The sequence below is a fragment of the Mus pahari genome, chromosome 23 (assembly GCF_900095145.1).
Source record: "Mus pahari chromosome 23, PAHARI_EIJ_v1.1, whole genome shotgun sequence".
Lineage (NCBI taxonomy): Eukaryota > Metazoa > Chordata > Mammalia > Rodentia > Muridae > Mus > Mus pahari.
In genome coordinates, this window is record NC_034612.1 from 13,837,437 (window position 1) to 13,865,363 (window position 27,927).

The 27,927-nt window shown below is 46.3% G+C and overlaps 1 protein-coding gene across 1 annotated transcript; it reads left to right on the forward strand.

The window, feature by feature from the left end:
- Positions 1-6,885: 6,885 nt before the first annotated feature.
- Positions 6,886-26,874, forward strand: Denr (density regulated re-initiation and release factor). The gene is made up of 8 exons (XM_021187007.2): positions 6,886-7,022; positions 7,773-7,887; positions 15,150-15,169; positions 16,914-16,998; positions 21,215-21,298; positions 23,772-23,888; positions 26,264-26,403; positions 26,515-26,874. Exons 2-8 carry the CDS (start codon positions 7,782-7,784, stop codon positions 26,557-26,559), a joined length of 597 nt encoding a protein of 198 aa, XP_021042666.1. The 5' UTR covers positions 6,886-7,022; positions 7,773-7,781; the 3' UTR covers positions 26,560-26,874.
- The last annotated feature ends 1,053 nt before the right edge of the window (positions 26,875-27,927 follow it).

Below are 27,927 nucleotides of genomic sequence, written 5' to 3' on the forward strand. Positions count from 1 at the left end.
GAAAGAAAGAAAGAAAGAAAGAAAGAAAGAAAGAAAGAAAGGGAAAGGAAAGGAAAGGAAAGGAAAGGAAAGGAAAGGAAAGGAAAGGAAAGGAAAGGAAAGGAAAGGAAAGGAAAGAAAAAAAAAGAAAAAACAAAACAACAAAATTCAAATGACATCCGTGTTACCACAGTTGGTGATGAACCAGGCAAAAGGAAATACATGACTTAGTGCTGGTGGGAACATGTGACTTAAGGCTGGCAGAGAAACCGAAGGATAAAGTCCGTGATTTCTGGAGAATCTGGATCTTATGATGCTATATCACACGCCAGTCACAAAGCCCTAGGCACCCGTTCTGATTCTCATCAATGGGAGACTTCTCAGAAAGGAGTGTCAATGTGCAGGCTTCGGGTGACTGGCTGATCACACCCCGTCACTTCCCCTTCTTCTTCTTCATCCAGGCCTTCATCACGTGACTCTGGACATGCTTCGTATGGCTACAGATTTCTCTCTCTTGAGCAAACGGGAATATCTGGTTTTCTGGTGGTTTCAGTCTGATAAGCCTTCTACAGTGTAAGTGAGAAGAACCCCACTGTAATGGCTCGAACACATGGTGGCTAGAGTTTTTCTGTGGGTGTGTGGGGGCCAGAGGACAATCTCAAGTGAGACAGGGTCATTGTCCCCAAGCCCAACAAGTTGTGGAGGCGACAGGACAGTAAGTTCCAGGAATCTGCCTGTTTCTGCCTCTGCATCTCTGGTCTTACAAGCATACATGGGCCCAGCTTAGTTCTGGGAAACAGAACTCGGGCCCTCAGACTTGCAGCACAAGGAGTTTTTGCAGACTGAGATGTCTCTCCAGCCTCTGAGTGTTTTTCATTCAAAATAAGAAGCCCAGGATGGAGAAAATCAAGAGCCCATAAGGCTATCGTTAGTTAGCACAGTGATTAGCATAATACCATAGTCATTATGATAAGTACCTCTATTCTTATACTTTTTTTGTTGTTGTTGTTGTTTTTCGAGACAGGGTTTCTCTGTGTAGCTCTGGCTGTCCTGGACCTCATTCTGTAGACCAGGCTGACCTTGAACTCAGAAATCAGCCTGCCTCTGCCTCCAAGTGCTGGGATGAAAGGCGTGCACCACCACTCCCCGGTTCTCTCCTTATCTTTTAATAAACACAACAGAAACCAACTTCTGTTATCCCACTAAGTGAACTTAACAATTAAAGGACTCCTGATGACTTAATCTATACGCATGGATCACTCAGCACTCATACCATCAGCACTCATCAGGGAAAGCCCTTCTCCCAGTAGATGGTCATCAACAGAGACCCACAACTGGAAAATGTGCAGAAAATGAGACCTCGGAATGCTCAGTCCTAAATGGGCTGAATCATCACGTTCCCTCTGCCCAAGGCTGAGGGATCTACATGCAAGACGCCATAGAAAGATTTGCAAGAAAGAACCAGAGGTAACGGTTAGCTTCCAGGAAATAGCATTGTCCAGCTACAACAGGGCAAATGCACATATAAACTAAGTGTGATGGTGCCCAAGACCTGGACACGCTCAAGCCAAGCAAAATTCAAACACAGATTCGCCAGGCATGGTAGGGCACACCTTTAATCCCAGCACTTGGGAGGCGGAGGCAGGTGGATTTCTGAGTTCAAGGCCAGCCTGGTCTACAGAATGAGTTCCAGGACAGCCAGGGGTATACAGAGAAACCCTGTCTGGAAAAACCAAAAAAAAAAAAAAATCAAACACAGAGGGAAGGAGGTGGGCGCCGAGTCCAACCCCCAGCTAAGGAGCTCTTGGCATTTAATTGCTGCTGGGAGAGGAACATCAATTTCCTTCAATGTTGTTGAAATTATTAATCCCAAACCAAGGTTTCTACCCTGCCCATGATCATTCAGTATCCGGATAAAACACACACACCCTTTATATTTACAATAAGCCTTAAACAGCACAAGAGCTGGGCAGATATCTTTCCTGTATGCTATTAGAATCTACTTTCCTATCGAGAACCCCAAGTTATTGCTTACAGTGTTTCATCTGGGCTGGTCTTAACTCCAATTGGTCAGCCCTCAGGGCCACATTCATATGGCTCAGCTAACCCATGGCAGCTTCTTCCTTCCTTCCTTCCTTCCTTCCTTCCTTCCTTCCTTCCTTCCTTCCTTCCTTCCTTCCTTCCCTCCCTCCCTCCCTCCCTCCCTCCCTTCTTTCCTTCCCCTTCTCCTCACCTGGGATTCTCCTCTGACCCCAAGCCAGGAATCCTAAACCCCACCTATATTTCTTTCAGCCCAACTATTGGCTGTTGGCATCTTTACAGACCAATGAGAAATAACTTGGTGGCAGGGTCACATAGGATCTATGTGCAGGGTCACTCGGGTCTACATGCACACTCCTGTTCTTGCGGGTTCACACTTAGCGTTACACTAGACAGCAAGACCAAACCCCAACATGATTTGATGTTTTGTGGTTTTGATTTGTTTGAGAGAAAGAGAGAGAGAGAGAGAGAGAGAGAGAGAGAGAGAACGAACAAATATAAAATTTATAAAATTTGAGAGGTGCTGGGGTAAGGGGAAGTCTCATTTAAAATACATATATATTTTAAAGATTTATTAATAAATATGTATATGAGTATACTGTAGCTGTACAGATGGTTGTGAGCCTTCATGTGGTTGTTGAGAATTGAATTTTAGGACCTCTGTTCACTCTGGTCAACCCAGGTCTGGCCTAAAGATTTATTTATTATTATAAATAAGTACACTGTTGCTGTCTTCAGACACACCAGAAGAGGGCATCAGATCTCATTATGGTTAGTTGTGAGTCACCATGGTGGTTGCTGGGAATTGAACTCAGGACCTTTGGAAGAGCAGTCAGTGCTCTTACCCTCTGAGCCAACTTGCCAGCTCCCTAAAAAAAATATATTCTTTTTTTTTTTTTTTTTGAGACAGGGTTTCTCTGTGTAGTAGTCCTGGCTGTCCTGGAACTCACTCTGTAGACCAGGCTGGCCTCGAACTCAGAAATCCGCCTGCCTCTGCCTCCCAAGTGCTGGGATTAAAGGCGTGTGCCACCACGCCTGGCCTAAAAATATATTCTTTTTTTTTTTTTTTTTAAAGATTTTATTTATTTATTTTATGTAAGTACACTGGTGTCTTCAGACACACCAGAAGAGGGCATCTGTTCCCATTACAGATGGTTGAGAGCCACCATGTGGTTGCTGGGATTTGAACTCAGGACCTCTGGAAGAGCAGTCAGTGCTCTTAACCGCTGAGCCACCTCTCCAGCCCCTAAAAATATATTCTTAAAAAAAAATAAACAAATAAATAAATAAATACAAAATACATCAAAGTACAAACAAAAAAACAAGAAAACCAATGTGTGTATGTGTGTGTTTGCACACGTGCGCACGTATACACACAACTGTATTTATAACCCTATGTACACAGGTCATCAGAAACACTGAGATGAATTTTAATAGAAGTGAGAGACTACATGATATCGCTACACAGAGTCTCAAACCCAGTTTTTCCAACTGAGACTCATTTGCATATCTGTGGACAGGAGCCAGTTCAGTGTCAAGCAATTGTGAAACACCAAAAAAAAAAAAAAAAAAAAAAAAACAGTATAAGATGGGCGTGGCAAGGAAGAAAACACTAGGACCAGATTGGTCAGGATTTTTTTTTTTCATCTTTTGCAACAGGGTGTCACTAAGTAGCCCTGGCTGTCCATGAGGTAGACCATATTGGCCTTGAACTCACAAAAGATCTGCCTGCCGCTGCATCTGCCTTTTGAGTGCTGGAATTAAAGACATGCACCACCAGGATCAGGCTATTTAATATTTTTTTAAAGCATATATGAGCACGAGGATGCTGTAGCAGATAGCTGAGTGTGAGCATGAGTGTGAGCATGAGTGTTAGCAATGGAAATCTAGTCTTCAGGAAGAGAAGCAGGAACTCATAAGCCCTTCTCTAGCCCAGCCTTGAACTTCGTATCCTCTTGCTTCCCGTCTCTCAGCTGCAGGAATCACAGGTCATACTGATGCACCTGGCTTGTACAGAGCTGGGATTTGAACCCAGGGCTTTCTGTCTGCCGGGCAAGGACTGTACCCACTAAACTATGTCCCCAGACCCCTGAGTAGGGCGATGTTTGAGAGGAAGACATCAGGTCTCAGAGAAAGACTCTCCCAGTTGCTCAGTGGCACTTGCCGTCCCTGAGAGCTCAGACTGTATATTACGATAAAAAGACACAAATTTGGGTTCTAGTGTCAAGCGTCCAGTTGAAAACCAAAACCACCGTGTAAGCGTGCAAAGCAAAAGAGGTTTGCATTCTGCAAACTGGTTTCGTGTGGGATGAAATGGGTGAGTGGGTGTGGTCACGCGGCCTTGAGCTAGAGGCTCATCTCAGAATGGGTGGGGCATCACAGAATTCCTGGCTGTGGAATCCCCCAAGCGTGAAGACTGGGGGAGGGAGGAGAAGAGTTGAGGGGACACACTGCTGGATACGTTACTGCCAGATATGTTGCTCAGGGTGAAAGAAGGCTGCTACTATGGTTGCCTCCTGCTGGCTGAACACCGACCTAGAAACTAGGGAACAGGAAGCTGGCACAGCAGTCTGTACGGCATCCCCTTCTGGGCAAAGTGAAGGAGAAGGTGAGAAATAAAAGCTCGAGGACGTTAGCATCTTGGGCACCTAGCAACAGGCAGGTACTCACATGTCATAGCATCTCTGACTAACAGCGACGGAATGTCACATGCACACCTATCTTATGTACCATTACAATGCCACCAAGGGTAGCTGAAGAAATGGCTCAGCGGTTAAGAGCACTGACTAGTCTTCCAGAGGACCCAGGTTCAGTTCCCACCACCCACATGGCAGCTCACACTTGTGTGTGATTCCAGTTCCAGGGGAATCTGACACACTTACACAGACATACATGCAGACAAAACACCATGAAATAAAATAAACTCTTAAAAGTGTTAACAGGTAAACTGACTGATGTTAACAATTCATTGCTAGGCACTTTGATGTTTTATTTTAATGAGTAGATGTACATTCATGTGTGTGTGTATGTAGCGTGGTATGTGTATGTGTGTGGTGTGGTGTGTGTGTATGTGTGAGGTGTGTGGGGTGTGTGCCTGTGCATACATGTGTGTGGTGTGTGTGCATATGCATGCGTGTGCGTGCACACTCAGGGGGCAACATTGAATGTCACACCTTTGACACACACAAGATCTCTTCATTGGCCTGGACCTCACCAATTAGCATGGGCCGGCTGTTCAGTGAACCCCAAGGATCTCCAGTTCTGTAGCACAGGGATTGAAAACACGCAGCACCACATCTGGCTCTGAATATTTGTTTGTCTTGTTTATTGTGTTTTTATATGGTTGGGAGGGCCGTGGCAGACATGTGGAGGTCAGAGGACAACCCGGTGGAGTTGGTTCCCTCCTCCCACCTTTACGTGCGTTCCAAGGATGCTAGGCTGTGTGGTTGGTCCTCTGCTCACGAAGCGATCTCAATGGTCGCCATGCCTGGATTCAGACATGGATCCTAGCAATCTGATTCAGGTCTTCGTGCTTACCAACTGGGCCACACTCCAAGCTCTACATCATGACCTGCTTTTCTTTTTCTTTTTGTTTTTTGTTGTTGTTGTTGTTTTGTTTTGTTTTTTGTTTTTTTAAAACATAGGTCTTACTGTGTAGCCTTGGGTGAACTCTAACTCACTCAAACTCAGCAATCCTCCTGTTTCGGAGCTAAGTCCTGAAACTTTAGGCAGATAACACACACACACACACACACACACACACACACACACAGTTTCTCTGTGTAGCTCTGACTGTCCTGGAACCTGCTCTGTAGATCAGGCTGGCCTCAAATTTAGAAATCCACTTGTCTCTGCCTCCTGAGTGTTGGGATTAAAGGTGCATATCACCCACCATGCTTAGCAAAATGTACATCTTTGCTGTGTGATTTTTTCCCCCCCAGTCTGTAGATTAAACCCAGAGCCTTGGTTGGCCTTGGGATTAGGGCTGGGCCTGTAACTCAAGGCAGAGTGCTTGTGTAGCATTCACAAAGCCCTGGGTTCAATTCCCGGTACCAAAGGAAAGTTCCGGGAGGGGGCCATATGTTGGGTAGCTTAGTTCATGCAGGTGATGTGAAGTAAAAGCGCAATAATGATCTTTCTACCAGGTTCTTTCTGAGCCCCGAAAGTGTCCCAGTGTTATTCCTGTTTCACAAGTGGGACTTGGGCTGAGTGTGCAGATGAAGGGATTTCCCCAAAATAAAAACAAGGAAGCAAAATTTAGACAAGGGCCTGAGTGGTTAAAACCAGAAACCCTGAGACCGGATGGGAAAATTCCCGTTATAGAACACGTAGAAGGTGAAATATGCACAAAAGAGCCTATGGGGAACAGTCGTCAGCCAGCCTGATGATATAAATTCGAAGAGTTAATTAATATGACCTTTGCACGAGTAATTCCTATTTAGGGAATCGGAATGAAATAAAACCCGATGTCTCATCCAGCCACCATCTCTCCGCCGTGGGGTGACTTATGCATCAGGCTAGTGGTTAGTCGGGACACGGGGATGCAGCCCAGACACTGGGGCAGGGCCGCCCAACATCATTAATAGGGAGTCACCTGTGACTCAAGAACCTCTGCGCCAGTCCAGTCCACGCCCCACTGCGCAGGGACAGCGTGAGCCGCTGGCGGCCCCTTTGCCAATGGGTAGCGAGCGCCCCCTCCCGTCCATCCGCCTCTCCGCAACTCGGTCTCCTTTCCCCAGCCCCACACCCCTTCCACCCGGGGGCTCCACGCAGAGGCGCATGCTCCTCCCCTTTTTTGGCCCCGCCCACCCCCACCCCGGGCACGGTGGCGTCTCGCGACATCCTCCTAGCGGCTGGCCGGGGCTATCGCGATAAAGGCTCATTGTCTCGCGCGAGCGCGCCCCAGCAGCCGGATTTCGGGGCCGCCGTGGCCGGGAAGAGGACTTGCATGTGTCGCTTCAGCTGGCGGGAGCGGAGGCGGCGGGGGCCGTGCGACCGGCTAGGTAACGAGCGCTGTCCCTCGCGCTGCGGCGGCGGCTTCCCCGGGAGCTGGCGGCGCGGCCCAGGGCGACCCAGGCGCTGCTTAAAGCAGGAAGGGGGCCGGGCCGGGCGTCTCCACGGCCGCCCACATGGGGGCCTCCCGTGGCGTCCCCGGGATGTCCCCCCCTCCTTATCCCAGCCTTCCCGCGGGGCTACCTGTCCCTTTTTTTCCCCCAGGCCTGGCCCGATTTCCCCTCCTCAGGCTGTGGCACTGCCGTCCTTGTCCCAGGCGTGGTCTCTTTTTCGGGATTTTGCTGTCGCCGCCCGCACCCTTGCATTCTGGGCACCTCGAGTGACTTCGCCCCTGTCGTGCCAAGACGTCCATAGCCTTTTAACTGCCGGCTGCATCCCTCCCATAGCCACCTCAGACCTGCCCCGTCTCTACTGAAGCCACCACCCCAACTATGTCCCCCCTACCGCTTCCTCTTTTCCTCTGGTGTACCCCTTTTGCCCCTGCCCCAACCCTGAGCCTTCATGGCCCCATTTAATTCTTGCTTCCCTGTAAACCCGTGGATGCAGGTAGATGAGGCTCCAAGTTGATTATCAGTGACTCTAATGAGACTTCGTGTCCTTCTTTTAATAGACTCAAAACAGCTTTGGTGTTCAGGGATACACAGTGGAAGCTAAGACTGCACCCCCAAGGCTGCTTTTCGGGGGGGTGGGGGGTCGAGCTTCTCGGCTAGTGAAGTCGTGTGTGTCATTCTTGTTTCCAGGTCTGTGAGATGGCTGCTGACATTTCTGAATCCAGCGGGGTGGATTGCAAAGGCGATACGAAGAACAGTGCCAAGTTAGATGCGGATTACCCTCTTCGAGTCCTTTATTGTGGAGGTGACGGTTGGGATGACTTGCTGGCTGGTTTTTGTACCTGATGTTGATAGTTTCTCATTTGGTCGTGTTCACTCCTCCAGCCATCTTGGTGGTTGGGTGGATTCTTAGTTGAAGAGAGGGGGAGCCTAGTGAGGACCCATGGGCTGATAGATACTCCTTTTCCTGGGTCACTTGGGTCTTGTGTCCTAGCCTGGAGGAGTTTCCTAGCCAATTGGGAGTAGACAGATATACAAGGAGCCTGATCTCGGCCTGTCTTGTGTTCCTTTGTTAAAGAGAGCTTGTTAGAAGATAATGGAGCCTTAGGTATGGTGAAGGCTGGAAGAGAGAAGGAACAGAACCCTAAAGGAAATGAAGCAGGGCCTGGAGATGTTGCTTAGTGGCACAGCACTTGTCCAGAAAGTTCAAAGCCTCTAGATTCAGTCCCGGTACTGGAGTGAGGAGGGGTCTGGGGGGGGTTGCTTGATGTCTGACTAGGGTCTATTCTCCCCCATTACATTTTAATTTCATTTGTGCTTGTGTGTACTCGTGCCACATCCATGTGTGGATGTCAAGGACCTCGTGTGGGCCTTAGTTCTGTACACTGTGTGGATCCTAGGGATGGAACCGTGGTCCTCAGGCTCGGCATCAGGTACCCCATATGCTCCTGGAGCAATGTTAAATCCTTACAGCTCAGGGGGAGGGTGTTGTGGATGGAGAAGTGAGTGGATGGAGAAGATGAGGTCGGAGTGATGTGTAGTCCGACAGTCTTGGGAAAGTCTGGCTTAAATAATATAATGGAGTTTGTGTGTGTGTGTGTGTGTGTGTGTGTGTGTGTGTGTGTGTGTACACGTGTTTATGTGTGCGTGCGGTGGCAGAGGTTAGTGTTGGACAACTCCCTGACTCACTCCGGTGTGTCAGTTCTTAGGAAAGGTCTCTCACTGCGTCTGGCACGCACTAATGAGCTGGACCAGCAGGCTAACAGGCACTATGGATTCTCGGCCTCCCCAGGGTTGGGACTGAGGGCCTGTGGCTCAGCCTCCCCAGGGTTGGGACTGAGGGCCTGTGCCTTGGCCTCCACAGGGTTGCGTGGATACTGAGGTTGCTGGGCATCCTGACTCAGTCTTTAGCCTTATGTGGCAAGTCCTTTATTGAATAAGACTAAAGCATCTCCAGGTTTTCCCCCCCAAAGACAAAGCCTTTTCATGCTCCCCTGGCTGTCCTGGAACTCACTCTGTAGACCAGGCTGGCCTCGAACTCAGAAATCCACCTGCCTCTGCCTCCTGAGTGCTGGGATTAAAGGCGTGTACCACCACTGCTTGGCCCTGCTAGACTTTTTAATAAAATAAAGTTGGAGTTTAATGAGGAACAGACTCCACCCCATCACCAAGGAAAATGGGGTTTATGTATATACCTGAATGCATATGTGTACCAGGTGTGTGCAGGAACCCATGGGGGTTAGAAGAGGGCATTGGATCCCTTAAAACTCGAGTTACAGGTGCTACTGAGCCACCAAGTGGGTGCTAGGAATCAAGCCTGTGTCTTCTGTAAGAATAGTAAGGTCTCTAAGCACTGAGCCATCTCTTTAACCTCCACCCTTTGTTCTTTTTTTTCCCCCCTTCTTTTAAACAAGCTTGGTTAACTTTATTGTAGAGACCCTCTGTCGTAGCCATGGTTAAATCCTGAGTCCTCTGCATGAAGATTCTCGTTTAAGTTTTCACAAGACAGTCTAAATTCCTGATAAGGAGATTTTAATGAACACAGTCTTTCCAGAAGGTCCGGTAGCTGTAGAATCAAAGCTGGCCTTGGTGAAGTTGATGAGGTGGCTGTATAGTCCGGACTGAAGTGCAGTGGTCATTATCAGTGCTGCTCATTGGCGCCAGCTTTCTGGACATAGGAACCAAGATGGTGTCCGTGGCCTTTTTAGTGGCGATGAGATGAAGCAGCGCAAGGCTGCAGCCGCCTGCCATTTCATATGGGTGTGTAGTTCTTGTGCCCTTAGTAAGCTCTCTATGTAAGGATGGTGGAAAGCTTGGCCAAGATGACAGCTCCTTGGATGGCAGCGGCTACCCTTGGAGCACTTAACTTTGACAACAGTGTGACTGTTGTAGTCCCCAGGAGCAGGTGTAGTCCCTTGAATCTGGTCTGCTGGCCTGTATGAGTGTGCTTCTACCTCAGCACTTATCCTTAAGGGATGTCCCCAGGAGAAAGTCAGTGTTCTGATTCCTTAAAAGGCAGGGAGTAAAGATCTCTAGAGACTCGGTTCTCGAGTCCTCAGCACCAAGAGGCTCAGCTTGCTGTTGAGGATCCACTCCTTGGCTTTGGTCTTCACTCCATGAATAAAATACTCCTGTGGCCTCAGCCCCGCCTCCTATCATGACCCTAGAGGCTTCTGCCTAGGCCTCTGAGGAAGTTAGAGTGGCCTCCCAAGCCTGGGTCCTCCCCTGAGCCTCTGGCTCCTCCAGTGCATCAGCATCAGCTCCGCTTAGGTGTTTTCCCATGGAAGATGCAAAGAACAGTAAGTACAGGCTTTAAGGGAGCTAGTGGGAGGCGCTTGGAACAGGAAAGGGCACGGCTAAGACATGTTTGCAGGCTTCCTAAGAGAAGCCATCAGGGCGGCTCAGCAGGTGCGAATGCTTGCTGAAAGGCCTCACCACCCGTCCTCTACATTTGATGGAAAGGAACACACATTGTAATCCCTGCGTTCATGAAGCTCAGGCAGGAAGCTCTCAGAGCTCCAGGCCAGCCTGGGCTATGTAGATAGACTCTGTCTCAAAACTCGTGAAGGAAAGAAAGGGGCAGAGGAAGAGATTACATAGAATGGATTTGAGCTTTGTTATGATATTGGTTGTGAGAAGTGATGGGCTGTGGTGGGCCAGCGTATGCTTTCTGACTTAACTACTTCCTAGATATGTGGCCCTAGGCAAGTTCCCTGATTTCTGTAAGATTTAGAGATCTGTTCCTTAAGGTTTGTAAGATGAGAAGAAAAGAGGACATATTAAGGCAGATGTCTCATCCCAGCATTCAGAAGACAAAAGCAAGCTGGCCTGGTCTACAAGCAAGTTCAAGCCAGCCAAAGCTACATAGTAAGACCTAGTTTCAAAAACAAGAAACAAAACCAAAAAAAAAAAAAAAAAAAACTTCAGACAGACCATTTATATAAATTCCGTGGCACAGTTAACTTAAAATAAAATACTAATTCAATATAAAGTTTTTCAGACTGGGTCTCTCTATGTATCCCCGAGTGGCCTGGAACTCACTGTATAGAACAGACCGGCATTGAAGTCACAGAGCTCCTCCTGACTCTGCCTCTGCCTCTACTCCTAGCTTGCTTGCTTGCTTCCTTCCTTCCTTCCTTCCTTTCTTTCTTCCTTTCTGTTTTTCTTTGAAGATTTGTTTATTTTATGCATAGTGAGTATACTGCATTGTCTTCAGACATACCGGAAGATCCCATTACAGATGGTTGTGAGCCCCCATGTGGTTGCTGGGAATTGAACTCAGGACCTCTGGAAGAACATCAGTGTTTTTAACCACTGAGCCGTCTCTCCAACCCGTAATTTTTTTTCTTTGATTATTTTTTTTCAAGTCAGGGTTTCTCTGTGTAGCCCTTGTTCTTTTGCAACTATAACTGTAGACCAGGCTAGCCTCAACTCAGATCCCAAGGGTTAGAGTAGGAATTAAAGGCATATACCACCATTACTAGCTTCAGTATAGTTCTTTAAGCTTGTTTACCAAATGCAGTTAAGAACTGTTGGAGCCGGGCGTGGTGGCGCACGCCTTTAATCCCAGCATTCGGGAGGCAGAGGCAGGCGGATTTCTGAGTTCGAGGTCAGCCTGGTCTACCAAGTGAGTTCCAGGTCAGCCAGGGCTACACAGAGAAACCCTGTCTTGCAAAACCAGAAAGAAATAAAAAAAAGAACTCTTGGGCTTGGGGAAGGAGAATTGTGATCAGGACATGTTTTATGGAAAAACGTTTCATTAAAAAACAAACAAACAAAACAACCATTGGGCCTTTGAGATGGCTTAGCAGGTACATGATTGTCATCTTGAGTTGGAACCCATGACCCACATTGTAGAAGTAACAAACCAACTCCTGAAAGCGGGCCATGGCACAACTGCTTGTATATATACATAATAAGCAAACAGAGATGAAGCAGGGCATGGTGGCTGAGGCCTGCAGAAAGGAAAGGTGTTGCAAGATGGAGGCCAGCTGTTTGTTGCCTTGCTGTCTGTCTGTCTATCTATCTATCTATCTATCTATCTATCTATCTATCTATCTATCTATCTATGATTTTATGTGTATGAATGGGTGTTTGCTTATGTGTCTGTCCATGTACCACTTGAGTGTCTGGCAATCACAGAGCCAGAAGGCATTGAATCCTTTGGCCAAGAACCCAGTGTACTCTAGGCTGGCCTCTGCTTCCCAACTGCTGGTGTTAAAGGTGTAAACCACCACCCTCTGCTAGATTTCAGGGGGGAAATAAGCTCATGTAGCCCAGGCTGTCCTTGAGCTTGCTGTATGGATGATAACAGTGACCTTGAACTTCTGATCTTGTTCTGCCTGCTGAGTGCTGGCTTCAGTTGTGTGCCACTGTGTCCAGTTTATGGAGTATTAAGGGTCAATCAAGCCCAGGGTTTCATGGGTTAGAGAAACAATAAACTGATATACAGTCCTAGACCCTATGTATGTCACCTCTAAGATGGCTTTTGAAAGGGTGACACTATTGATTCTGCCCCACTAATGAGCAGTTTCTAATCTTGTTTTTATTTTAATTTTATTATTTTGTGTATGTGTGAGTGTAGAGCTCAAGACAGCTATTGATAGTTAATTTTCCCAATGTTGAGGAGTACAGTAATTGAACTCAGGTAATCTGGCTTAGACTGACTCTAAGTAAGTGTCTTTGCCTGCCAATCATTCTGTTCCCTGTTCTCGCCTTTTTGAGATCATGTACTTTTTTTCTCTTTCCCTCCCTAAGCTTTGCTGGTATTGCAGACACTAAGGGAAGGGGTGCTTCCTACTCCCAGGGAGCTTGAGATCTATATGTGTAAGAAACACTTGTGAGTAATGGGCTCACTTGTAAAGGAGACTGTTACCAAGCCTGACGCCTGAGTTCAGTCCTTGGAACCCACATGGTAGAAGGAGAGAATTGCTTAGGGAATAGAAAACAGAGTTAAGTAATACTGATACAACTATAAATTAGGAGTCGAGGAATGGAAGGGTCTCTGGAGAGTGCAGTAAGGAGGTGACAAGCAAATGGGCTCTGTGTTCAGCCTTGGGTCATAGGTATTATAATGTCCTGTGAGACAACAGTTTTATTGATTGCCTGTGTGAGTCAGTGATACGCGGTGTTTTCTGTGGCCCCAGGCTTGGTAAACCTGGCCTGTAGGGCAGAGGCTACCAAAAGATACATTTAACGTCCTACACTAGCATGTCACGATGCTTCATTAGCCAGCTTGGTAGGGAAGTACAATGGCGTTCTTAATAGGTCCATATCACAGTGGCTCCATAATTGACGTGGTATGTCTGGATAAGGTGCTGTGCTAGACTCTGGGAAGGGTTAGAAAACTGCAAGGTTCTGCCTGTTCTCCACATGTAACTTAACATTCATTGCGTAGCTGTTAGTATTAGGGGGCCAGGAGGGCGGCCAGGGTATACATGTGTCATTGGTAGCAGAGGGAAACAAGAAATACACATCTGGGACAGTCATAGTGGTAGTGTGGAAGGGGAGAGGTTCTTCAGTTGTGGAGAATTGGAGGAGACTGTAGAGGTGAGCCCAGTTGGTAGGAATTGGAGGGAAGGTAGAATTTAAGCAGGGACAGAAGAGCAGATAGGCCAGGCCGAAGAGCAGGAAATAGGTAGGAAAGGATGGAGAATAGAGATTTGCAGGTATTGTGGTGTGCTTGATAATGATCTTTGAAGTAGGAGCAGAAAATTGAGACAGTTGGGTCTGGGACCAAAGGGTGGGGACTTGGTTCTTAGATGCGGTAGGTCACTGAAGGATTTTGAGCAAAGAAGCTATGTTCTCCCGTAGCTTCACGTCTGTCAGCAGGACAAAAATTGGAGGAAGCAGACTTAGTGACTGACCAGCCTATAGGAAGATTTAGTCAGAACTAAGTGGGGTTTAGAAGAATGGTGTAGGGCTGGTGAGATGGCTCAGTGGGTAAGAGCACCCAACTGCTCTTCCAAAGGTCCTGAGTTCAAATCCCAGCAACCACATGGTGGCTCATAACCATCTATAACAAGACCTGACACCCTCTTCTGGAGTGTCTGAAGACAGCTATGTGTGTAATTACATATAATAAATAAATAAAGCTTTAAAAAAAAAAAAAGAAAAAAAAGAAGAAGAAGAAGAATGGTGTGGTGACCTATGGTGTTATGGACCTACAGTCCCAGCTGCTCAGGAGACTGAGGCAAGCTCATTTGAGACCAGGAATTCCACCCTAGCCTGGGCGGTGGTGTTATATGGCCGTCTCTGTCTCCTCTATGGTTATTTATGAGTCTGTGTGTTTGCCACACCATGGATGCTCACAGGCGCTGGATGACGGTGGCAGGTCTCCTGGAGCTCAAGGCACAGATGGTTGTGAGCCACTGGTGTAGATGCTGGCAACTAACCTCCCATCTTTGCAAGAGCAACAGGTGTGCTTAGATGCTGTGGCACCTACAGCCCCTGGAGAGAGATGAGTTAGAGGACACTGTCTGCCCTCTCAGCTAGAGACGTACTTAGCAGGGGTCTAGAGGATAACTTGACTTCAGTTAGAAAACGTGCTTCATGCTTCTGCTCTGGGCCATTGTGTTTCGTTCAGAGAAGTGAGTAAGGCACAGTTGTCTTGAGGAAGCTCTCTTAACTAAAGACTAACCCTTACAGATGAGTTAGAACATACTGACAAGTTTGATATTACATCAGCAGACAATTGTCTTTAGATCAGAATGTCAGAATACTGTCATTTGAAATAATCACGTGTCTTTACCTCTGAAACCTGCAGAGCAGTCAGTATTTGAGAAGTAGGTGGTAGAGAGTGATGAAGGCAGACATGCTGGTGCGTGCTGCTGGTGCGTGCTGGTGACCCAGGAGGCTGAGGATGCCAGGTCATGTGCTTCCTGCCTGGTACTCAGTATTCTTGGGAAAACCCTAGAATATTTGATTGAGAAGTAGAAGAGGTGGTGACACATAGGTGACTTTAGAAAGGAGACAGCTGGGGGTGGAGTACCCTGACAGCTAGGAAGTGGTTAGGAGGCTTGTGTCCCCATGGCTCTAACCTCTCGTCTTTTTTCTCCCCGTCTCTAGTCTGCTCATTACCCACAGAGGTAAGTCCTGCTCGGCGGGTTTGTTCTCTTTTTTCTGCCTATGAGATCGCTCTTGATGTTAGAGCTAATCTAAGAACTTCTGTTTTTCATTTCCTATCATTTGATAGCATTTCAGCTTTTTATAGACAACTTTGGATCAGAATAGTTTGTGTGTATATGTGCAAGCGTGCGTGTGTAACATGTTCCGCAGTGCACCTGTGTGGGGCCGAGGACAACTTGGAGTCAGTTTTCTCCTATCCTGTGGGTTCCAGGATACCAAAGTCACGCAAGCTTGGTGGCAAGGACATGAACTCACTGTGCCATCCTGCTGATGCTGGATCAGAATAATTTTTATCTTATAAATTAGACTTCTGAGTTGTACATGTGCCTGTTACATGCTTGTTTCTTTACATTAGAGTCTTAGCTAGGTGTGATGGTGCACACCTTTAAGCCTTTAATCCCAGCACTTAGGAGACAGAGGCAGAGGCAGGTGGATCTCTTGTTCGAGGCCAGCCTGGTCTCCAGAGTAAGTTCCAGGACAGCCAGGGCTACACAGAGAAACTGTCTCAACCAAAATTGAATGAATGTTGGAATGTTGGAGGGTCTTACTATGTTGCCTAGACTATCCTTGAATTCACACATTTAAACAATCCTCCTGCCTCAGTCTCTTGAGTAGCTGTGACTATAGATGTCATTTTTTCTTTAAAAAAAAAAAAAGATTTGTTATTTATCTATTTATTTATTTATTTTAATATATATATTTTTAAAAGATTTATTTATTTATTATATGTAAGTACACTGTAGCTGTCTTCAGACACTCCAGAAGAGGGAGTCAGATCTTATTACCACCATGGTTATGAACCACCATGTGGTTGCTGGGATTTGAACTCCAGACCTTTGGAAGAGCAGTCGGGTGCTCTTACCCACTGAGCCATCTCACCAGCCCTATTTTATTTATTTTTATGTGTATGTGCCCACATGAGTTTTGTGTATTGTGTGTGCACAGCGAGTGCCCTTAGGGCAAAGGCAGCATTGGATTCACTGGAACTGGAGTTGACAGCTGAATGTGGGAGTGCCAGGACCTAAATCCAGGTCCCATGAAAGAGTTATAAATACCCTTAACTGCTGAGCACCTCTGGGCTATAGGTTTTAGATTTTTGTGTGGAATTGGTAGTAGTCAGATGATGGAAGCAAAATGACCTGAAAGCCAAGATGTAGAGGAAGAATGAGGAGGCTCACTGTAAGACTTTCCTTCAGCAAGCTCTGGACAAGTCAGGAAAATAATGAGGGTCGTGCTTTTTCCATGACTCCCCTCCCTCCCTCTTGTTTCTCAGAGGAGGTGGCCTCACTGTGGCTTATGACTTTGACCTCACAGTCCTTGGCCTGGTCCTCTGAGTCCTGGGCTCTCAGGCATGTGCCTGTGCACCTGGCTGTCACCCAGGGACCCTTCTGCTTGGTGGAGAAGGAAACCGCTGCCCTGAGGGGTCCTGAGCTCCGAGAGGTCCTGATCTGGGGTGTATTTCTTACAGGTTTAGATTTCCTGAGGATGAGTCAGGTGAGGCTGGGCGTGGTGACCTGGTAATTCCAGCGCTCCACAAGCCAGAGGATTTGGATTTAGAGGCCTACCTGGCTACCTAGTGAGACAGAAAGAGTGTGTGTAGCTTATTATTCTTGGTGTAGGGAGTATGTGGGATGGTTTCTAATGAAATTGTATTGATTGAAGTGCATGATTTCTCACTTAATTGTTCTTTTCCTTCTCTTCTAGTACTGTGAATACATGCCTGATGTTGCTAAATGTAGACAATGGCTAGAGAAGAATTTTCCAAATGAATTTGCAAAACTTACTGTAGGTATGGACTTTTTTCCTTCTTTGAACATTGTTTTGTTTTTAAGTTAGAATTGTATTGAACAAATACACGTGGGCATTTTAAACATAAGAAAGTTTAGCTGGGGGGCCTGAAGAGATGGCTCAGCAGTTAAGAGCACTGAGTTCAATTCCCAGCAACCACAGGGTGGCTCACAGCCATCTATAATGGATCTGATGCCCTCTTCTGGTGTGTCTGAAGATAGCTACAGTGTACTCATATACATATAAAATAAATAGATAATTCTTAAAAACAAAAGCAACAAAAAAGAAAGTTTAGCTGAAACTAGTGGTGAAGGCTTAACTGCCCCAGTGATATGGCAGGCTATAGTTGAACAGTCAAAGCCAGCTAGGCAACTTAAGTGACCCCATCCTAGCTGAGCGTTGTGGCACACGCCTTTAATCCCAGCACTCAGGAGGCAGAGGCAGGTGGATTTCTGAGTTCGAGGCCAGCCTGGTCTACAAAGTGAGTTCCAGGACAGCCAGAGCTATACAGAGAAACCCTGTCTCAAAAAAATCAAAAAAAAAGAGAGAGAGAGAGAGAGAGAGAGAGAGAGAGAGAGAGAGAGAGAGAGAGAGAGAGACCGACCCTATCCTTTAATGGAAAAGAGACTTGTAGATGTAGCTTAGTGGTAGGGTACCCTGGTTCAATTCCTAGTCCTAACAAGAAGACATGAAAGTCCTTTTACAGAATAAGATCTTTTTTATCAACTGATAGAAGAGTGAATGATTTTTTTTTTTTTTAATATTTATTTATTTATTATATGTAAGTACACTGTAGCTGTCTTCAGACACTCCAGAAGAGGGAATCAGATCTTGTTATGGATGGTTATGAGCCACCATGTGGTTGCTGGGATTTGAACTCCGGACCTTTGGAAGAGCAGTTGGGTGCTCTTACCCACTGAGCCATCTCACCAGCCCGGGAACGGATTCTTGAAGGGGAAACAAGTGAGGTGATACACAGACAGTGGCAAGCAGGAATGGGAAATGAGAATTGATTCAGACTGGCAAGGGGTAAAAGCGCTTACTGCTAAACCTGGGACCTGCATTTCCCTGGGATCTACACAGAGGTGGAAGGAGAGAACCAACTCCGTGCAGGTTACACATGAATAAGTCTAAAAATATTTGGGAAAGTTGGATGTAGGGTACAGACCTATAATCTCAAGTGACTGAGGTGAGAAGGTCACACCTGGCAGCCGTGCAGGTTCATGGCCAGTCTGGGTAAGAGAGTTGGAGACCAGGGTGGTTTAGTGACAACAATGACTGAGAATGGTGTCAGCGGGTGGAGGGCGGTAAGAATGGTCAGAGAACTATTTTGAACATTGATGTGAGGGGGGATGCTGTCAGCAGGCTGATATGAAATAAAGGGACTCCAGGGACTCCTTCGCCCACCAGGCTTCTCAGACTGCAGCTGCCTGTGACGCTACCGTCGTCTCTGCTCTGGCCTTGCTGCAGAAGTGGCTGCTAGGTCTCTGTCCTGCACACCATTCAGGAACAGACTGTGGCAATGAGGAGGAAGAAAGGATAATTGAAGATCATGGGAGTGAGGCAGAAGGAAAGAAGCCAGGTGAAGTGGGCTTAGCTAAAGTGCTTCCACTCCGGGGCTGTGAAGGGGCGATGAGTGTGCATCTGCTGCACAGAGAGCTGAGGCGTGTACTCACTCACAGGATGGATCCTGGGAAGCACGTGGTCTGACATTAGCTGTCTAACTGGCTGTCACTGAGGAAGGTGAGGACTGAGGGAACTGCTGCTTTGTTTGTGGAGCAGCAAGTGAGCGTTGTCACTTAAGTACTTTGAATGCTACGTGAATGGAGAATCTTTTCCTGCATATAGTCACTGTGTATCAAGATTGGCCTCAAGCGCCTTACCCTCCTGCTCCCACTTCTACGCTAAATCACGGGGGACAGGGACATGCCGCCATGCTTCTAGCTAAATGTAATTCCTTCCCAGTTGGCTGCAAGGCTAGTTTTCTTTTATGAACATTGGCGTTTAGACTGAGTCCTTTCTGTTAAATCCCTGCAGTTCTTAACTGCAGCTGCCATGGTAATAGCAAGTTGTTTATATTGTATTTTTATTTCTATCTTAACAATGCAGGTTTTGTTTTGGAGACAATCTCACCATTACTCTGGCTGGCCAGAACTTTATAAATGTTGACAGAGGGAGGGAGGAGGGGAGGGGATAGAAGAAAGAAAAGAGAGTTTCCCCTTTATTTTTATTTATTTATTTTATTTATTTTATTTATTTATTTTTTTTCCGAGACAGGGTTTCTCTGTGTAGCCCTGGCTGTCCTGGAACTCACTCTGTAGACCAGGCTGGCCTTGAACTCAGAAATCCACCTGCCTTTGCCTCCCGAGTGCTGGGATTAAAGGCATGCACCACCACTGCCCGGCCTTTTTTGCTTTTTTATCATTACTTTTAGATTTTATTTTCATTTCATGTATGTAGATGTTTTGCTTGCATATATGTCTGTGCAAAACATGTATGCCTGGTGCCTATGGAGGCCAAAAGAGGGTGTAGGATCCCTGTAGCTGGCGTTACAGATCACTGTGAGCCACTATATAGGTGCTGGTGGTCACACCTTGCTCCTCTGCTAGAGCAGCAAGCACCCTTACCTGCTCAGCCACCTCTGTAGCCCACTAGGAATTTTCTTATCTGAGTATTTTACTTCCCCTCCACGTGGCTAAAAAAGAATCATAATTTATGAGCTGGGCATACTCATGCGTCCTGTAATCCTCCTACCTGAGTGGCTGAGGCAGAGCCTTATGCGGTGTTTTGTGTTTTGTTTTTAGATTTTTGAGACAAGGTCAGCTACCACGGAGTCTGCCTATCCTAGTTTCTCCTTCGATTCTCTCAGATTCACCCTAACTGCTCTTAGGGGACTCAGGGAGGAGGGTGTGTGCAGCAGTCTCAGTGCCTCAGAGGGGAGTGTAAGGTGCCACAATAAAACTTTACCAGTGGCAGCGATCGAGGGCTTAAGACACCCATTTGGGGATGGTGTATATCTTTGGAGCTTGCCATATGAGTGTGGTAACATTTGTAACATAAAACGTGAGGCTGTCAGTAGTGCTGTAATTACTGCTGAGAAAGTAGTTGGAAAAATAGCCGGGCCAGTTTTGCCCTTATTAGAGGACAGAGAACAATGTAAGGAATCCTTGGCGGGCTCTGTATCGATTTGAGACTGGTGACTTTTCTGCCACCGTTGTCTGCCCTACGATGTACACTATGGAATAACCTGGGCGTGGTGGCACACGCCTTTAATCCTGGCTCTTGGGAGGCAGAAGCTGGAGTATCCCTGAGTTTAAGGCCAGCCATATCTACATTGAGTTGCAAAACAAGCTAGGCTGCACAGGGAAACCTTGTCTCAAAAATCACAAAAAGCAAACAAGAAAAAACCAATTTAAGCTAATGTTGACCATTGAGTTTCTTTGATTGTAATCTCATGGGAAACATTAAGATACAAAGTTAATGAGGAAAAAAATTTTGACATCTTGGTTACAAAAGCTTTGTTTAATAAGATGAAGCATAACTTTGCAGCTGGCAGAAACATTAGAATCCTGTAGGCTTATTGGCAGCATTTTACCAGTAAGAGATGCCTCTGTTAATAGTCCAAAAAGAAAAAAAGAAAGCCAGGGTGTGGTGCTGCACGCCTTTAATCCCTGCACTCGGGAGGCAGAGGCAGGCAGATTTCTGAGTTCGAGGCCAGCCTGGTCTACAGAGTGAGTTCCAGGACAGCCAGGGCTGCACAGAGAAGCCCTGTCTTGAAACTCCCCCCCCCCCCCCCCNNAAAAAAAAAANAAAAAAAANAAAAAAAAAAACCCAAGAACAAGGATGGTCTCAAATGATACAGTCTAGAGGCTTTGATCAGGTTTCTTTTTTCTGTCAGTTAAATAATGTAAAAAGTAGGAAAAATCTGATAGCAGTAGAGAAATCTCAAACATACAGACAATCAGCAGTTGCGGAATGGCGTTTACTGGGGGTAAGGAAACACACGCCAGCCGGCACAACTGGAAAGCCAAAACATCCAAGCCTTCCACTTCTGATCCTCCTGCCTCTAACTCAGCGCTGGGATTAAAGTAGGGGCAGAACCCAGGGCTTTGTGCATCCAAGCCCGAGCCACATCCTCAGCGGGTGATTTCTTTCTGCTTTAAAAAATATTAGTATAAAATGATGTACATGCTCTTCCGTTTCATTATTCTATCCAGAAAATTCACCCAAACAAGAAACTGGAATTACTGAAGGCCAGGGACCAGTAGGGGAAGAGGAGGAGAAGAAAAAACAAAAAAGAGGTAAGGCCTACCCCAGTTGTGGTTTATGCAAACGTTCCCTCCCTTTATAGAAAGCAGGTGGAGAGAAGAGGGCAGGTGCTTGCTGACATGAGCGGACATGGCGGCTCATGCTCCAAATGTTAGTGTTTGAGAGACAGGCCAGAGGACTGCTGGGAATTCAGGGGCAGCCTCAGCTACATAGAGACTCTCGTCTCAAAAAAAAAAAGAAAAAGAAAAACTAGCTAGTCATGGTGGGACACCTTTAATCTCAACACTTGGGAGACGGAGATGTATGGATCTCGGGGAGTTTCAGGACAGCCGGGGGTGTGTAGAGAGACCCTGCCTCAAGGAGAAACAAGACTTACTCAAAATACATGCACGTTTGCCTATGTGCATTTAAAATGCAGCCATTCTGCTGAACGCTCCTTTCTGTTGAAATGTTACCTACACTAAGCTCTGGCCTCTCTAAAATGGTCTTTATGCTGGAGCACCATCCCCTGTTCCCCTCTTCCTCGCTGTGTTGTGACTAAAATCAGCTCTTCTTTTTTCACGATTTATCTTGATTTTATATATATGGGTGTTTTGCCTGTGTGTATGCACCGTGAGCATGCTTTGCCCATGGAAGATAGACGGCAGGAGTCCTGTCTCTGGAGCTGGGTTCCAGGGGCTTGTTAGCAGTCACGTGGGCACTGGGAACCAAGCCCGGGGTCATCTTAGAAGCAGCAAGTGTGCTTGACTGCTGAGCCATTTTTCCAGCCTATTTTAAAGATTTTGCCCTCCTCTATCTTCCCTCGGTGCTGGGCGTTGGACCTAAGGCCTGTCATGTTACTTGAAGAGAGATCTCTGCCAAGAGCCTATCACTCCCTTTTCTTCACTGTTCTGTGTTCCCAGACCTCTGGACTAAGGTGGACTGTCTTCCCACCCCCACACCTGTCGCTCACTGCTGGTCCAGCCTGTCTTAGCCTGACTTTATTTAACCTCACTGAAACTATGGTAAAAGTCACAAGTGTCTTGGTATTTGTTAAGTAGGAAGAACACATGAACCTTTGTGAAGTGTGAATTTCTCTCATTTTTCTGTCTGTGTAAACCTCTTTGCTTCTAGGTGTCCCTTAAAAATGACTTCCCAGGCCATTCTGCTCATTCTCCCAGGATGTGTCTGTCACATTTCTAACTTCTGCTACAGTGCATACCTATAGTTTCTAACCCTGTATCTCAGCACGTGGAAATGTGCCTGGTCCCCACAGATACCATACATGAAGCACTTCCAAAGTTAAACTGACTGGTCCTGAATTGATGTTTTATTTCCCCCTTTTGGGCAAAGGTGGCACAACTATTCTGTCATCTAATCTGGAAACCCAAGAGCTGGGCTGGGCTCTGCTATCTTTAATAGTCCTGAACCTGCCCTTTCTGTTCTCCTGCTCTTCACTCTGGGACTGGCAGCTGTTCTAGATGCCACACTGGGTTTCTGCTGGAGTGAATGCAGGAGCTGGGCTGGCCTCCCCTTCCCCTCCCTCTCATAGACCCATGCGTCACGGCAGCTGACATGATCCCCACAGCTATGAATCTTTCTTTCCTTCTTTCTCTCTTCACTGGCTGTGCTTTGCCCAATGTAGTGACTCCTGAGCTTGGCTCCAGTTCCTTACTGACTTCTGATGTCCTGTGCTACCCAGCCATAGCACTTTCCAGTGAGACAATGCGCTCCCTAGATGTATTGTCTTTTTTTCTCTCGGACTGCAGATATGTGTGTCCAGCCGTTTGTCTCCACCTGAATGCTCTCCTCTTTATCATTCACCATAGAAGTCATTTCTTTGAGGAAACATTTCCTGTTTGTTGTTGTTTTTTATTTATTTATTGTGTTGGGTGGTGTCAGCTCACACTTTTAATCCCAGCACTCAGGAGACAGAGGCAGGTGGCTTTCTGAGTTCCAGGACAGCCTGAACTATACAGAGAACTCCTATCTTGAAAAAAAACCAAAACTGTATATATATTTATTGTATGTAGAAGGTGATATACATGTGTGGGGGTCAGAATCCTCCCATTGTGATACACATTTGCAGGAGCCAGTTCTTTCCTTGTATCACATAGGTTCTGGGGTTTGAACTCAGGCCATCAGGCGTGGCAGCAAGCACCTTTACTTGATAACAAACCCACAGGCCCTGAAGACGTGGTCTTACTAAATAAGCCAGGCTGGACTTGAACTGGGCGCTGCTGATACTATAGGCCTGCCCCACCATGTCTGGTTTAACATCCCACCACCCCTAATTTAACAGAGTGTGAGTCTGGAGGATGGGAGCTGTGTCCTGTATCTTTGCACCCGGAGTCCTTAGTGCAGCCTGGCATATCGTGGGTACCAGTTGGTGAATGTTATTGGATAAGTAGCCTGGTAATTGTGTATTAGAAAAGGAGGTAAAAACAAAGCAGAAGATGCAGTACTGTGTAGGGTTTTCTAACTGTGAAGAAGGAAGCAATTGATGTGAGTTCTTTCTTAATGAAGGTGGAAGAGGGCAAATAAAACAGAAGAAGAAGACAGTACCACAGAAGGTCACGATAGCCAAAATTCCCAGAGCAAAGAAGAAATACGTGACGAGAGTGTGTGGCCTTGCAACTTTTGGTGAGTTGAGATGTAGTTTGTGTCTTTGTTTTCAGCCTCAGAATCTAGCTGCTTAGGTGTATGAACTGGAGTCTATCTGTCCCCTGAAATAGCATACTTGTGCTGCGTGCCGGGTTTCATGGCTTTGGGGAAGCTGCATCCCCAGCTTCCGTATAGCTCTACATGCCGGAGAGATGCTGACGGGGGTTTGCAGGTATTTCCCTGCATGCGTGCCGTGCACCATGTGTCTGCCTGGTGCAAGAGGGTGCCGGATTCTCTAGAACAAGAGTTACAGACAGTTGGGAGCCACCGTGTGGGTGCTTTGAATCGGACCGAGCTCTTCTACAAGAGCAGCCCATGCTCTTAACCACTGAACAGTCTGTCTTTCCGGCCCTTGTTCTAAAAATTGTTTGTTTGTTTGTTTGTTTATTATATGTAAGTACACTATAGCTGTCTACAGACACTCCAGAAGAGGGCGTCAGATCTTGTTATGGATGGTTATGAGCCACCATGTGGTTGGCTGGGATTTGAACTCCGGATCTTTGGAAGAGCAGTCGGGTGCTCTTACCCACTGAGCCATCTCACCAGCCCCCTAAAAATTGTTTTTTAGACAAGATCTTGTTCTGTAGCCCAGTCTAGCCTGGAACTTGCCGTCTAGTTCAGGCAGTCCACCTACCTTATTTTCTAGGTGTTGGGGATTGTAAGCATGTGCCATGTTCAGCAAGTTTGGTTTTGTTTTCTGTTGTTGTTGCTGTAAAGTTCTGTTGTACCTTAAAGGTAGGGTTACCAGGTATGATGGTACACCCCTTTAATTTCAGCACTCAGGAGGCAGAAGCAGGCATATGTCAGTCTGATCTATATAAGGAGTTCTAGAGTAGCCAGGGCTTCAGAGTGAAACCTCAAAAACAAACAAACAACAACAAAAAGACTGAGTGAAACTCTAATGCCTGAGGCTGGCGATGTGAGTAATGAGGGATCTCACTGGCCTTCTGATCCTCCTGCTTCCACCCCCAAGTCCTGGTTTCTAGGAGGGTACTACCACCCTGCCTAGTTTATGTGGTCCACTGCTGGAGATTGAAGTGGGGCCTCCCAAGAGTCCTAGGCAAGGACTCTGCTTACTCACCTAATCTTCGGCCCTGGGTTTTACATTGCTAGCTAATTTTAGAATTAACATTTAAAATCTTCTGTAGAAAATACTAGCACCCCCCCCCTTTTTTTTTAGTATTTTTGCTTGGTTTTTGTTTTTGAGATGCTATTTTGCTGTTGCCTTAGCTGACCTCAAACTACTTCGTAGCTTCTTAAGTTTCTGGGGTTGCAGGTATGTACCAGTGCCCAGCTCTTACGGGATAATTTCTTGGACATGTGTACAGAGTGTGGAGGGGTAGATAGAATTTAATACTGCCCAGGACTGCTCCTATTTTTCTACCAGCCTTTTTTGAGAGGTTTGAAAACTAGCCCATCTCCAGGATTTGACAGTAGAGGTGAGAGAAGGTGGGTAATGGCGTGGAGGTTTGTTCAAAGCCTCCAGTTGTTAGATTTAAATTGTTGAGATTGCATACCTATAACCCTGCCACATGGGAAGCTGAGACAGGAAGGTTCAAGGCATCTGGACTTAGATATAAAGGGCTGGTTCTCTGTTTCCAGTGTTTCTACTGTAAAGAGCTTAATTAAGCATGATGCTTGCAAGTAATATGTTCCTGGATATTCTCTCTCTCTCTCTCTCTCTCTCTCTCTCTCTCTCTCTCTCTCTCTCTCTCTCCCTCCTTCTGTCTGTCTGTCTGTCTGTCTGTCTGTCTGTCTGTCTGTCTGTCTATCTTTCTATGTGGCATTGGATATCCTGAACTCACTGTGTAGACCAGGCCCTCCTGTAATCTAGAGATCCTTCTGCCTCTGCCTTTTGAGTGTTGGGATTAAAGGTGTGCGTTACCATACCCAGCCATTTTGGTGTTACTGGGTGGTGGAATAGTGTGGAGGACGCTGTTTTATGTACTGAGACTATATGACCTTGAAAATACATGTTAAAGGGCTGGAGAGATGGCTCAGCAGTTAAGAGCACTGACTGCTCTTCCATAGGTCCCGAGTTCAAATCCCAGAAACCACATGGTGGCTCACAACCATCTGTAATGGGATGTGATGCCCTCTTCTGGTGTGTCTGAAGACAGCTTCAGTGTACTCATACATAATAAACAAATATTTTTTAAAAAAATACATGTTAAGAGCTCTGCCTGTGGTAGTTTTCGTTAGTCCTAGTGGGGCAGGAGGGGGGTCATTAATACCATCTGTTAAATGGTTTTAAAATGTAGATGAAATTTCAAAATGAAGAAATACCTTTGTTTAAGATTCCAATTATGCTCTTGCCCTTTCTTTTTCTAAAACAAACAAACAAATTGAAACAGAAATTGATCTCAAAGAAGCACAAAGATTTTTTGCTCAAAAATTCTCCTGCGGTGCCTCAGTGACAGGAGAGGATGAGATCATCATTCAGGGAGACTTCACAGATGACATCATCGATGTCATTCAGGAAAAGTGGCCAGAGGTAAGGGCACAGGGTGCATGGGCATGTGGGTGCAGGGTTTAAAGCAAGCCACTTCCTTTCTTCCTTAGTTTTTGCCACAGTTCATGAAGTTCTTTCAACTGTGTCTTCTAGGTGGATGACGACAGCATTGAAGACCTTGGAGAAGTGAAGAAGTGATTCTGAAGTCATACGTTTCTGACTGTGACCTGAGAGTTGACACGGCCAGCAGAGGAGAGGCCTTTCAGAATATATACATATGTACATATGTGTGTATATATCCCTACAGTAAAGCTGTAGACTCCTCGTCCTTGGCGTCCTCACTGTTGTGTACAAGGCTGCTTGGGTGGTTGGTTTGGTTTTATTTGTTTTGTTTTTTTTTAAATTGCCAAAGTCTGGAGAGAGAGAGAGAGAGAGAGAGAGAGAGAGAGAGGAGAGACTGACTGTCATGCTTATGCATGAATCTGAATTTAGTCAAATAAAACATTTTGGTCATTTGGTACTGATATTTTTCTCTTTTTAACTTTTCATTTTAGAAAAACACTCTAGATTGTCCCTCCACTCGGTGCTGTCAGTGGACCCAGGGCCTCGTGCCTGGCAAGCACTGCTACTTCTCTCTGTGGGAGGTGTCTGTTGGTTAGCTTATGGGCAGAGAGCTGAGCAAACAGCAAACTTTTCAAGAATTTGTGTTTCATTTCCTTACTAGAAGTACGTCTGCTTGGTTGGTGAGAATCTAATGGACTTTTAGTTGGATTAGCTCCTTCATTAACAAAAGTCCACTTCAATGATGTAACAACATAGGGTGGGTAGGTTTGCTCAAGCCGCTTGGAGATTACTTGGTGCGGTGTGTTAAAAGCCCTAGAACCCTGTGCACTGCTTGACCCAGTAAACCATGTCAACACTGTCATAAGCTAAGGGCAAGTCCTGTACACAGCTCATGGATGAGGGTGCCCAGCTCCAACTCATGATGTTGGAGCTTATAAATAATACAGACTGGGTACAGAAGTGGTGCAGCTCGTGGTAGGATGCTATATATTTGGAAATGCCTTTTCTAAGAATATTAGGAACCTGTTTGGTGATGTTGACTAAGACTGCAAATTTGTTTTAGACATTTATTCTTGCTGTTAGGAGTGACAGATGCTCAGCAGAGCTACGAACTCTTACTCTGCTTGTAGACCATGGGGGTAGAATTCTAACCAGTTAGAAACAGCATCTGTTTCCAGTCTATAGTCTGAGACGTTGCAATTAAACTAACTTGCCGAGAAACTAGTCGTTTTAATGAATGAATCGGATGAACTTGAATTTTGAGAATCAGGTGTTCCATGCGAAAGTCTTATCTTTTAAATGTCTTAGGTGTGGGAATGGATGTAGCTGCGCAGAAGTGTTCACCTACCATGCTTGTAGTGTCACAAACAAAGGTTGTTAAAAGATTCCTTCAAGAATGTCGAGTCCGGGGCTGGTGAGATGGCTCAGTGGGTAAGAGCACCCGACTGCTCTTCTGAAGGTCCAGAGTTCAAATCCCAGCAACCACATGGTGGCTCATAACCA

Bases quoted from the DNA above. Each gene is read 5' to 3' on its own strand.
- Denr (XM_021187007.2), top strand. From the start codon at position 7,782: ATGGCTGCTGACATTTCTGAATCCAGCGGGGTGGATTGCAAAGGCGAT. The intron at 7,888-15,149 runs GTGACGGTTGGG...CCCCGTCTCTAG, and splicing joins TCGAGTCCTTTATTGTGGAG to TCTGCTCATTACCCACAGAG. The intron at 15,170-16,913 runs GTAAGTCCTGCT...CTTCTCTTCTAG, and splicing joins TCTGCTCATTACCCACAGAG to TACTGTGAATACATGCCTGA.